At 46.0% G+C, this 12,829-nt stretch overlaps 1 protein-coding gene across 5 annotated transcripts in view; it reads left to right on the top strand.

Annotated features, from left to right (window-relative positions):
- The window catches only part of LOC147013971 (upstream-binding protein 1-like), a 74,224-nt gene that overhangs the window by 37,812 nt on the left and 23,583 nt on the right, over window positions 1-12,829 (top strand). For 3 of the 5 annotated variants that reach the window (XR_015050589.1, XM_085851436.1, XM_085851435.1), the window contains exon 8: window positions 7,699-7,846. Coding sequence is in view for 4 of the 5 variants with exons in the window: in XM_085851436.1 (XP_085707562.1) it covers window positions 7,699-7,846 (148 nt within the window). In the remaining variant the exon portion in view is untranslated. The remainder of the gene's footprint in view (window positions 1-7,698; window positions 7,847-12,829) is intronic. The other 2 variants (XM_085851438.1, XM_085851437.1) reach the window with 1 other exon arrangement.

Consider the following 12,829-nt stretch of genomic DNA (forward strand, 5'->3'; position numbering starts at 1 on the left):
ATGATGTAGATGTGTTCCACGTTGACCGTATGTAGGGCGTACGGTGGGCTTGCGTTATTCGTGCGGCTGCCGTAAGCTCTTCTCAATGAAAAATGAATTTTCCCAACTCCAAAAAAATTACGGCGGCCGCACTATTTCCACGGTCGCCATACGGTGGCCTTGCGGTCTGTGTGACTACCTGCAGGCAACGCAGGGTCGACACACAGTTCCCCTACACCCGCCGTGCACCTACGTAGGCCTCCGTGGCAGTCTGCGTCGACCGTGCGCTACCGCTAGAGATCGGCGTATAGGTGTTTGCCTATACTGTGGTGCCCCCAGAATCCCAATTTAAATCGTTCCAGGATGCTGTTCGGATTGCAAAAAGTTCAGATTCCAAAAATATTTTCCCAATATGAAATAACGGAGTGAATTAATCCGTTCGTGGACCCAAAGAAAACCCACTTTCAAGACACTTTCAACTGAAATTACCCATGTTTAAGATAAAATAAGATGAGTAAATGACCTTCGGTGGCGGTGTATTGTATGTAAACTGGTACAATCACCACATCCAAAGGTCCACACAGGCTCGTGCTCCGGCCTGGGTTCCGATCGTTCGCGCACTCTGCGAGAGCGCTGCCCCCAGGGCAGCTCATCAAACATGATGCCCGCAGAACCACAATCGCTTTCATCAAACGCATCAGGCTGACGTAATCATGGATATTCCAATTTACAACTGGTTTTGCTGTGAAATTCAATCCTTGCCCAACATTCCATCACACCACATGATCGGATTGCTTTTTTGTTATTAATTAAAACACAAGATGATTAAAAAAACAAACATCACAAATGAAGGTGAAAACACGAGGTAAGGCCTGTCACATTTGGCTCGGCGGCTGGAGGGTCTACAAAATGTACGGGCACTAACAATTATAAGGCGGCCGCAGTATTTCCACGGTCACACAATGTAGCAGTCACATATGTTTTTAGCAGCGTCTCGCGTGGCGAATGCTGCTCATGGAGAGCTCGGCGTTGTTGTTGTTGTTGTTGTTCTTCTTCTTCTTGTTCTTCTTCTTGTTCTCCTCCTCCTCCTCCTCCTCCTCCTCCTCCTCCTCCTCCTCCTCCTCCTCCTCCTCCTCCTCCTCCTCCTCCTCCTCCTCCTCCTCCTCCTCCTCCTCCTCCTCCTCCTCCTCCTCCTCCTCCTCCTCCTCCTCCTCCTCCTCCTCCTCCTCCTCCTCCTCCTCCTCCTCCTCCTCCTCCTCCTCCATCTCTCGGACTCGGCTCTTGTATATACAAGATCCGGATCTCCTTAAATACTGAGCATATGTACACATCCTCACATAGACGGTGCCTTTTGAGAGCGTCTATCATGAACTTTTAAATATATTCGGACATTTGCTTTAAAGTTTCGAAAAGTTGACGTTACTATTTAAAGATTATTCCATTTATCATATTATATATTTCGTAAATACACGATATATCATAAATATGTAAATACATTATGACGGGTTTCGCTATTGGCTTAATGAAGGCACGTGACGAAATATCGGAAGTTGTTGTTTTTTTTTTAAAAAAAAAATTTTTTTTTTTTTAGCCGACAAAACCTTTAGGTTTTGGACACATTTTTCCTTGTTATTTTTTGGGTAGCCGCATGGTGTATTTATAAATTGTGGAGACCGAAAACATGGGTGTGCCATACGGTCTTTGATTTGATGTCGCACGGTGACCTTAGGGCGTTCCTGCGGTGGCCATAGAATTTTGAAGGCAGACGCAAGGTGCCCGCAAGGCGACCGCAGGGTAACCCTAAGCCGAACGTGCGGCCAGACGGACAGAAACTAATGAGTTAATTTTTTATTTTTTAACCAGTTGTTTTGGTTCGGCTTGTCGAATTTCTACGGCGAACGTAGAAATGAAAAAAGTTGTAACTCCGCGTTATAATTCCACAGCGACCTTACGACCTGTAAAATATAGCCAAACGGCGTAGGGCCTCCCTGAGGCCACCTCAGTTTCTCTGCGGCCGCCGCACGTTTCTGTCAATTCAGAGGGCGTACGGTCGCCGTATCCTCGCCGTAAAGCAAATGTGACTGAGGCCAAAAGTATCGATCGACACACGAGAGATGCTTTCACGAGTACTTCCACCGACGAACTGAATGAACAAAGCGCGAAGATGCGGCTCGAACAGGTGGGGGAGACGCGTGAACAAACATGAATGCTACGTTGTGTTCGGTTTTTTTTAAATGTATTAGGTTTTAGGGCAAAATTTTCTCTAAAAAATTCTTCGGATTCCAATTTGTTCAAACAATGGGGCGTTCGGATTCTGGGGGCACCACGGTATATTATAGTTATAGTATATTCAGTTATATATACTGGTATATATTTCTTTCAGTAAAAAAAAGAACTGGTATATATACCCACTCGTTACCGTCCGTCTGGCCGCACGTTCGCCTTCGGGCCCCCCTGCGGTCGCCTTGCGGGCACCTTGCGTCTGCCTTGAAAATTGTATGGCCGCCGCAGCGACGCCCTAAGGTCACCGTGCGGCATCAAATCGAAGACCGTACGGCACCCACACGTTTTCCGTCTCCACAATTTATAAATACGCTGTGCGGCTCCCCAAAAAATAAAAACATATGTGACTGCTACATTGTGTGACCGTGGAAATACTGCGGCCGCCGTATAATTGCTAGTGGCCGCAGATTTTGGAGACCCTACGGCCGCCGTGGCAAATGTAACCTAGGCCTAAGGCAGCCGAGCGTTTACCACTGGTGCATGCCGACTCTGACAGGTTAATTTGTTTGGGAATTACCTCCCAGTCTATCTAGGGTTCAGGCAATGCTGGATCAATGGAAGGAAAGGCCAAGCACAGACAGGTTGAAACATCAACAAGGAATTTATTCAGAAAGATAAATAAACTGAAGAGCTTTTTATGTCCTTGTGGTGTAAATGGATGAATTCAAATCAATCAAAAAAATCTCAAACTAATAATGAATTCAACAGGCATTGATAGAAAAATAGACAAAGAACAGATGCTTATCACTATGCCTTACTTAACAATTAAGCACTAGACATTGGTACCCAGCAGATCATTCAGGGGGAAAATAAATCCGGTCTCGGCTTACCAAGGCAGAAATCGTCGTGCGTCTATTAAAATGTCCCAAAATGTGTGAGCGTGCCTAGGTCCGTTGCCAGCGCCCTGCCTCGCTGTGCACCCACCGGCAAACAGGCTCGAACACCAATCAACGTCACGGCGTCACCCTCAGGAACCAGGGACGCCAAGAGCTAGGTACCGAGTAAACCAGCAGGAACAGTCCAACTGTAACCAACCGTCAGCTGCACGTGACCTCCGACCGTCAACCACTGCGATCATTCCTTCCCCACCATTGAACAAGATGCGACTCCCAATTTACACAGGCCTGGCTTACAATGCCATGTTCGGGGCACTGGACGAGCACCAGGAAGCGGCCATTTGCCGACACAACCGAGCGGGGTTGAAGCGCTCACAAAACGTCAACGGTGGCCATCGCCTTCCCGTTTGGCCCAACAAGAGCAGGAGCCAGCCAGCGGCCATGGAGCTGCCGAATGGGGCGTCGGGTGTCGATGGAAAAAGGTGGATGTCAAACGTGGGTGAAAGAGAGGTGGGTGTCGAACGTCAATGGAAAAAGGTGGATGCCTGAGGTAAATGATACACAGCCATGTCTGACCGTCAAAATATACTGTCCAGAAAAAGCTTGTGGTGTGTTTAATCAAATGTCCTGCAAGTCCAAAGTGTAAATAAATTGTCTATTTCCAAGCCAATGCATCCTGATGGAAAGGGGTAGAATGGGTCTCCGTTGGGCTAATGGCTATTTCTCGCGTGCATGAACGTGTCGTAGAGAGGAAAAGGTTATCCCATAAGAAAGGAAATCTGTTCTACACCCTTCTCCAACCTATCAAAGAGTTAGAATCCCACCAGACAAGGGGATGCGTCTATTCTGAACATGCATTTATGGAAATAACTGTCTGAGGACCTGGATGTTGTGTGCATTAGTCAGATCCGATTCTGAAATCCATAACAATATGTTCCAAATGATAAAATATTGTCTCGTCAGAGGGGGTCCAATAACACAGACTGCTCTGAGTGGGATGTCTTAAGACCCCGACGAAAGACTGAAAACGTGTTTACGTTACGTTTCATATTGGCTTTTATGATTGCCTAAGGTTCATCCAACCGAAGCCGAACCTGGGGGTGGAACATGCACGCGAAAGGCAAAAGGTGGGAAAACGTTTTTTTTTTTAAAAAGGACCACTGGACCTGTAGCTTTTCTGAGCCCTGGCCTAATGTCGTTACCCAAATTTGGTAGAATTCTGACTGGTGGGTCTGAAGAGAAAGATTTTTTTGAAAGAATTTACATGATTTTCCAAACATTTTACTGTCGGCCATTTTGACACACTTCCGGTCACGTGATCTGCATGACTTCCACAATATAATTAACATCTCTACCACATCATAATGTTGCAACCCAAATGTGTTGGCATTCTGACAGGTGGGTTGAGAGAAGAAGATTTTGGAAGGAATTTGCGTGACCGCCATTTTGACACTTCCGGTCACTTGATCAGCATGGCCTTCGCAATTTAACATCGGGACCCAAATTTGGGAGCATTCTCACTGGAGGGTCTGGAGATGGTTTTTGAAGAAATTTACTCAGTCAGCTATTTTGACTGACAAAGTCGTGTGACCGGAACACACTTTGCATTTCCTGTTACGTCAGGAGAGGAATGTTGCTGCAAAATTTCAGCTGGATCGGCCCAGCGGTTTGGTTGGAGAAGTCGAAAAATCATATGGACAGATGGATGGTGCGCTCTGACAATACCTTATCTGGAATAACAAGGATTTATTTTCGATGAAATATGGGGATAAGGTTAAACAGGATAATCAATAAACCACGACACAGACCTGGTGGTCAACAGACACAACGAGGGATGATGGGAAACATAAACTTATGTTCAAAAGAGAAATGAAACCTAACCCCCAATGACACCGATTACCAGATTTGCACACTAAGCAATGGGGCAGGCAAGGGCTTGAGCAGGCCCGAAGCTTGTGACATGCAGGTCATTGTGGCTGATGAAGTGCATCTTGGGGTGGAAGAGAAGAGGATAAATGCCGATGAGAAGGCCAAGAGAGGAGAAGATGTCAGCTAAGCAGAGTGAAGGATGCCTCTCCCTCTCAGGTCCAACTCCAACTGACGCGCTGCACACGGTCACGGCCCTCCTCAACTCTGGGTCCGCCTTCATGCGTGGAAGGTCCTCTTCATTGACCACACGATTTGTGGGCGTCACCATCTTCTGGGCCATGAGGTCCTCTGGGATGGCCCCTCAGCAAAAAGTGTTCTGCCCTCAACCAGTGTTCCACAGCTCACCTCACCCCCATTCCCCAACCCCTCTTCCACGTAACAATATATTTAGCTGTTTGGGGTTGTGATTGCAACAACTATTTGGTACAAATGACATAATTGTAAAAATATGAAAATATTTCACCCCCTCCTTTCCCTCTCCATACCATAAACTGTCATCATAATGCTCTTTACTTGGGTCTTGTATCAGCAGGTACAGTATTATTCTAAGGCATTAAAATGTTTTTTTAAATATTGGAGTTAATTTGAGACTTGCTTGCAAACATACAGCTTGCCTTCTCCACCTGGAAGGCAAACCCAACTGATGGGAACTTAGTCCCTCTGCATAGCCCCCACCCATTGTGTATTTGTCCTTTGATGAGCTCAAGCCGAATATTTATCTCACCTTCAGTCAAATATCTTATTTCTCTCCCCATCCTCCAAAGTTTATTTGCAGCTGGTCATGTCTGTGAACAGCACACATTCCCCTTCCATATCTCCTCTCTTTAAGAATGGAGTTCTGTTGGATACTGGTCAGGAAGATGCTGAATATCTTAAACTGTCTTTACTAAAAAGGCCAAGGTCCCCAATCTCTCGTTTTCTTACCCACCCTTTCCCACATAAAAGACTGCTCTCTGGAACATATCGTGGGTTGAGAGACATAATGTTGTAACTGCATTTTTGGCGAAATTGAAATGGCTCATGTCTTTCAACACCATTTATCTTTCAGTGCAATATTGTTGTAACTGTTGTTGTAAATATCAACCCAGTCTTCTCATCTGAGTAAGATTAAAATATTGTAAACTACACACATCACAATTTCATTCGCGATTTGCAGGAAATGGGAAATTTTCAGTTCCAACATTATGTCTCTCAACCTGCAATATGGACTTTTCTCCGAAAAAGATTGAAAAGTTCCTTGTCTATTTTAACAACTAGTCCCAACAACCATGGTACTGCAATCCTCATGAACTGCGCATCAACTCTATCCTCGCCTCTTTCCTCGCACTGCTCCAGGTCTTTCTCAGATTGTCTGTCTTCATCTTGAAAAGTTGCAAATGTCACCCCCATTCACAACAATAGTTACAAGTCGGATACACTCAACTCCTGACTGGTCAACCTTCTCCCCATGATAAACAAAGTAATGGGATCTCCCGTTGTTGCAGGAATATATCTTAAAACCTCAGGATTTATATTTTCTCCAACTTTTCCAATCATCACTTGGGCTTCCACCTCAGTTATGCTACCATGGAAATGTTGCTTCATTTACTCCAACAATGGATGCATTCACTAAATCTCAAATAAGAGATCAGGGTCATATCTTTGGACATCTTTCAAGACTGTTTGACATCCAGCCCTTCTATCTCAGTGGTCTGCTAAAGGTTTACAGGGCCCACTTCTTGAATAGTTATTACATTTTCTCTGTTTGTTGAAACAGCTTGTTGCTCTTGATGGCATTCTGTCTCGAGATTTCTTTCTTGATACTGGGCATCTCGGAAACCAGTGTTTTAGGACACACCGTATTCTTGCTCTACATCAGTGATCACTCCACTTTCTTTAATTGTCCTCTGTATAGTTTTGCTGAAGACTCCACCCTGTGTTGCAGAACTGTACAATACACTTCTCAGGAGCAGACTGCTGCAGCATCCATCTTTGCCTTTGCATATCTGGGAAAGACAAGTCATTGGTCAGCTGTCAGGAACATGTCTTTCAAAGAAGGAAATTCCCATGCCTACCCCTGGAAGAGGTGCAGTCCCTGGACCTCCTAGGCCTCACAATGTATTGCAACCTATCTTAGGTGGACCAAATCACCAAACTGGCTTTTAAGGCAGGCTGACAACTCTATTCTCTGCAGAGCTAAGTATGTTCTGAGCTGATGACAGCTCATGACAGTGCAGAAAGCCTTATCTGATGCATCGCGGTCCTCACTCTGGATTTGTGCAGCTGCTTCCTATCTTGTTTCCCTGAAGTTGTTTGAGTCCAAGGTTGTCCATGTTATTGGCTTGTCTCGGCAGGAGCCTGAGTTCCAATGTCTGCTTCTCATCCGTCACAGCCAATTGGTGGGCCCTCAGTTTTATATTGCCTTTCTTCTGGCTTCGCTCCTCCTGCCTTCTTGTCTCCTCATAAAGCCAAAACCAAGCAGGTTAACTATTGTGCGTATTCTATCTTTTCATTTATACACTAAAACTGAATTGTGATGCGTAGCGTTTAGTTTTTAGATGGTGGCTTCACCATTCTGCATTGAAGTGTGATGTCAATGTACACATTACAACTGCATTTTAAAGAATAAATTGATTTTTATCTTTGTATTTATGTCATTGTAAACGATTTTATGTTTTATTTTCATAAGCAGATGTTTTTATGGTGTCGGACTGATGTCTTAGTTTGTGGATTTTCTTGTAACAATCAGTTGCTGTCATCTGCATCTATCCAAGAAGCTCAGCAGTGGCTGCAAAGTAATCGTTTTGCAGCGTTCAGCCGACTTTTTGCCAACTATGCAGGTAATGCACCCAGCCACATTTTCAACATTATTTGTTTTACTGTTGGTTGCCTTTTTGTTTGAAGTCTGCAGTACCATAACCTGTTTACTCATGGATTACTGTTTTTAGCATGCATGCGTGCGTGCTGTCCATCGGAGAGATGTTAAGCCGTAGGAGCCATCTGCCAGCGCGTCATCGGTGGACGTTAAAAATGCTTTGCCGTCTTTCGTGAAGAGTAGGCGAGTTATTGCGTCGCCGGCACCCTGGCCAAATTACTGCCACTTTCAGTCAAACCTGGCCAGCTGGTTCACGAAAGACTTGCACCAAACACGTTCCCCAGCTGACCCCACAAGAAAGTGGTAGTATTTGAACAAGTAGAATAAGATTGGAGTTGTAGAGAAAGTAGTTGGGGTAATGAAAGTGTTATAAGCTGTGTGCATGATAGCAGATTGTTTCCCAAAATTTAATGCATAGTATATCTTTCAATTGGGTAGTTGATTATTTTGGTCATTTATTGGGATGGTTATGACAGGTTTTGCATTTCGTTGACTTTCTCCGTTCCTGTGGAGAAGAGGAGGGAAATATAAGTTGGGGGTTAGATTGCCAGGGAGGAAGAAGATTTCAGAGGTTAGGATGCAGAGGAGGAAGAACCTGTCTTGGGTGGACCAAATCACCAAACTGGCCTTAATCATATAGTGATGCATCTTTACACCTGCCTACTTATTTCAGCTGTTTGTTTCCTCCTTCCTTCATTTCTTCTTGTAGATGCATTTACTTCCTTTCTATTTACCCTTCTGGTTAAGCTGGTCTCATTCCCACTTACCTTCTGACTTAAAATAATCCTCTGTGTTTGGTTTGTCAGAAGTTTCTCGCCACTGTCAAATAAGTCCGCGGATGCAGGCGGACGACAACCTGTCGTTCTTCACCACACAGATCCAATCGATTAACCCCTTCAGATGAAAATAGATTTTTCCAGCTTCATTTGGGTAGATACCGTAATCTTTTTGCATAATGTAGATGCTGCCTTTCTTCAAATAAGAATTCTTTCTCAGAACCATTTTTTTTGTAAACTACAAATGCTCCAGTTACTCTCACCAAACTGTGCCAAAGCACCTGTTGCATTTCATCTGCAGGTGGAGCATGGTAATTACTTAGGACATGTTTGTATGTCAGGGTACTTCCATAGCAGTGAATTTTATACGTTCGTTGTCAGGAATGTTATCCTCACAAAATATCATCAGAAATACATCTAATATAACATATTTATGAATAGGTAGTCATATACCCCTTTTCCGGGCCAAATTGCGAATTATTTCGGATGAAATTAAGAAAACTGCTGTTTCACAAAATTCAGAAAGCTGTGCAAATTCTTCTTCTGTTACCTGGGAATTTGTCCATAAATCATCCAGATGCTTACTTAAAATGATCGACAGCAAATCTTTTTCATGACCAACGTACCTCTTGAAAGGATTGAATTTACTTTTGATGTAGGGTCTTTCTTTTAAAGAACCTCTTCAGACGTTGCCACAATCCCAAATTATGTATTAAAACGCTCCCCATAGCACAATCCTTCTCAAACGCAATGGTGGATAATTCCAGGAGGGGGAGGGGGTGGGGTACACTTCAATCTTCCTAACTATATCTACAGTTTAGTCCAGATAGGTGAAAATATGATACAAATTTGATACAATCAATAGCAATTATAGAGACAGGTCACATCACAATGGATAATCAGGGCTTCAGTGCAATTAATATTGTTGTGGTGCCGTCGGGTTCGGTGGCGAGGACGACCGCTAGATGGGACAGTTGTTAGACCGTCTCCCACCGGACTCCCGGAATTGAAGGTTGTCGCTCCGGATAACTCTGAAGCCGACGGGTCGCTCAATCGACCGTGGTTGCCAATATTTTGACGGCGTGGGGTAGGGTTTATTTGTCTATTCCAATTTACCTAAGTACCCACGCTGTCTAACTTCCGGGGAAGCCACACCCTCGGCAGGCTTCGTCCGAATCGAGTCGCTGTTACTGACTCGGGTCCGGCGTAACCGAGTGGAAATTACCAAAACCTGCTGGTCCAAATTGCAATTTAAGGCACAAGCGGCCTCACTAATTTTCAAGCCCAAACCATACTGGGTAAATTAAAGAAAACGTAGACAATGAACTGGAACATTTAACAGTTATTTATTTACAATAGGCAATAGGGAGGGAAACACAGAGTAGACTTAATCACGAATATGAATGCAGGCAAATATACAATGGCAATCACTTAACAGTCTTACTTACAGACTGGCGCCACACACAGACACACACACCCAAAAAGAAATGGAGCCGGCTGGCCTTTATTGGACCTTCCAGCCGCGGAGGATAGGCAAGCTGGGGTCAGAGTCTGGTCGGGTACCTGGCCGCCTCGTGCGGTCTGGCCGACCCGCACTTGTGAGCTCGGGGACCGTGGAACAGCTTTATGATGAACCAGGCACACCAAGGACGGTGGGACTTGAACCCACAACCAACGACGCACTAGGAACCAAGGATCGAGGGCGAAGAGACAGAGACGCCAGCCAGCATGATCCAACCACGAACCAAAAGCGAGACGAGACCCCCTTCTGTCAGGATTGCGCCGTCAATCCTCTCATCTCCTCGTGCTGGGTCAAGGGATCGGGCTCTCTGGTAACTCCTCCTCTCATTGGTTGGGGGGGGGCGTCGGGTGATCAGTGTCCTCTTCTCATTGGACGAGGCCGCCTCCGGTCTCTGTGGGCTGTTGCGGTGTCCACCACTGATTGAACCGAAGAGACATTCTTTCTTCTCGGGGCAGAGCCAGAGCTCCGAGGCGCCTTTGTCTTCCCCGTGTCGACAGGGGAGACATTCTTTATTGATGGGGCGGAGTTGGAGCTGAAGCGATCTCACCCCTGATTGGACGAGAGGAACATTCCATCTTGCTGGGGTGAAGTCGGCTCTGAAGCGATGGAAACTCCGTCTACGTTTGTGGCCTTGAACACATGCATAATGGAGCTGAAGGAGTGGAGGGGATTGATGTAGAAAACTAACTGGAAAGAAACTCACAGCGCACACATGAAATTCCCATTAGACATAAGGGAGGGATTCTAACTATCCACATATGAGGCACTGTGAGGAGGATTGATGTAAGGGCAATATCGGCCGTTTTGGAGTTAATGCCATATAGCACTATTTTAACCCTTTCCCTATCATCCGAGCCTATCATCATCATATCATTAAAAAAATGTCGCTCACATCACTCCTCCTCGCCGGGCCTCATATACTTCACGAAATAACGAAACTTTGGGTCAACTATATGTGTGAATGCGAATGGTTTCCAGATTTGTAACACTACCCCCCACCCCTCCCCTTTTTATAGACTCGTACCGGGTCGTAAATTTTCGTGTGCCGTGCAGGTGTAGGTTTTTCCCCTTGTATGTTTTACCTACGGATCCCTGAGTGCGACATTTGAATACATGTCCCAAAAATAAATAACCTGGTGCGCTGCGTAACTAAACTATCAGACTCACACAGACGACTTAATATAACTACATTGGCGGCGCAAACACAAACAACAGGTGGATTACAATTTATTTACAATTTTACTATTTATCCACACTAACCATGGCCCAGGACCTGCGATCTGTGGAAAGAAGGCACAGTACAGTAAATCATTTTGTGTGGGTGAGTGCACAGCAGCTTGATGGTCAGACTTCTTCAGGGCCGTCAACGGTCCCCTTTTGTCACTGAACCTTTCTGTTCCATTCCTGGCTGCTGGAGGCAACTCACCCTAACACGGCATGCCATTCGTCGTTCCACAGGCCATTTGAACTGGCCTTTATGCAAGAAGACAAGGAGGGTAGCCGAGCTGCACAATGCAGTCCCTGGCACATGTGAACTGAATGGATGCAAAACACAAAATGGATGATGGATGCACGGGCTGCACCAATGCGGTCCCCGTGGTGTGGCTGCCTGCAAGGCAGTCCTGGCAAACACTTGCTGGGATGGTCCTGGCACACATGGTGGAGATGGTTAACACAGGGTAATGCAAACAAGGGCGAGCAAGGCGGGCATGGAGTCAAGGCAAAGGCATGCAAACAAGGTAAGGCAAATGCGGACCAGGCGGATGCAGCATAAACAGGTTGGCATATGAAGCTGGCCGGCCTCTGGTCTGGTCCCGTGCGGTTTGTGGAGGGAGTGCGGTGGTGCCGGCCGGTCTGAAAACGGGCTCGGACCTACCCTACTGTCTCCCCCCAACCTATCGCCTTTGCCTGTCTCTGTCCATACCGACTCCCTTAGTTTGCAATGAAATTTAGACATTTTTATTTATTTTTATTTTATTTTATTATCGCTAATTTTTTTATAATCATGTGTCCCTCACCCCTTTATCGTCTTTGTCCGGCTAACCTGTCCTGCACTGTCTATCCCCAACCCCTAAGATCCCTCTTTAGGGGATATGAGGAGGAGACAAGCGAGTCTGTCTCAAGGCCCAATGCAGCCTCAGAATAACCACAGATTTCAGTAATTTCCCATGGTGGGTCCAGCGGCCTACGGGCAGCGAAGGGATGGATGGTGCGAAGGGGTACACATTTCCTATCTGTCCTATCCTTTATTCAACTTTATACTATCACCGAGGCTTTTCAACACGCCTGTCTCTTGAAACGATCGGTTCCAGCAACCATGATCCCCGTCGCTTGTGTTGGTGTCCGTTATAAATTTTGGGCCGGGCCCACAATTTTCTCTCGTGCCCTTGCACAATTTCGTGGCTGGGCAGCGTGGCTCATTTGGCAGGGATTCCCGTCTGCCGAATTCGAACTACGGCACCCCTGGGCAGCTGAGGCTGTCTCCGAGCCTACCTACTCCGTATGAACGCGGGGAGTGCCCTTCCTGGCTACTCCCCCGTATATGCCCACGTGGCATTTCTGGCACTCCAGGTCCCATTCCGAGGGTCGCCCGTGCCCATTTCACTATCCCGGTCGCTTGGACCCATGGCCTACTATGGCCGACTTCTCT

Source organism: Eptatretus burgeri, chromosome 13, assembly GCF_056783735.1.
Source record: "Eptatretus burgeri isolate ZD-2024b chromosome 13, Ebu_testis_v1, whole genome shotgun sequence".
In the NCBI taxonomy this organism is placed as follows: Eukaryota; Metazoa; Chordata; class Myxini; order Myxiniformes; family Myxinidae; genus Eptatretus; species Eptatretus burgeri.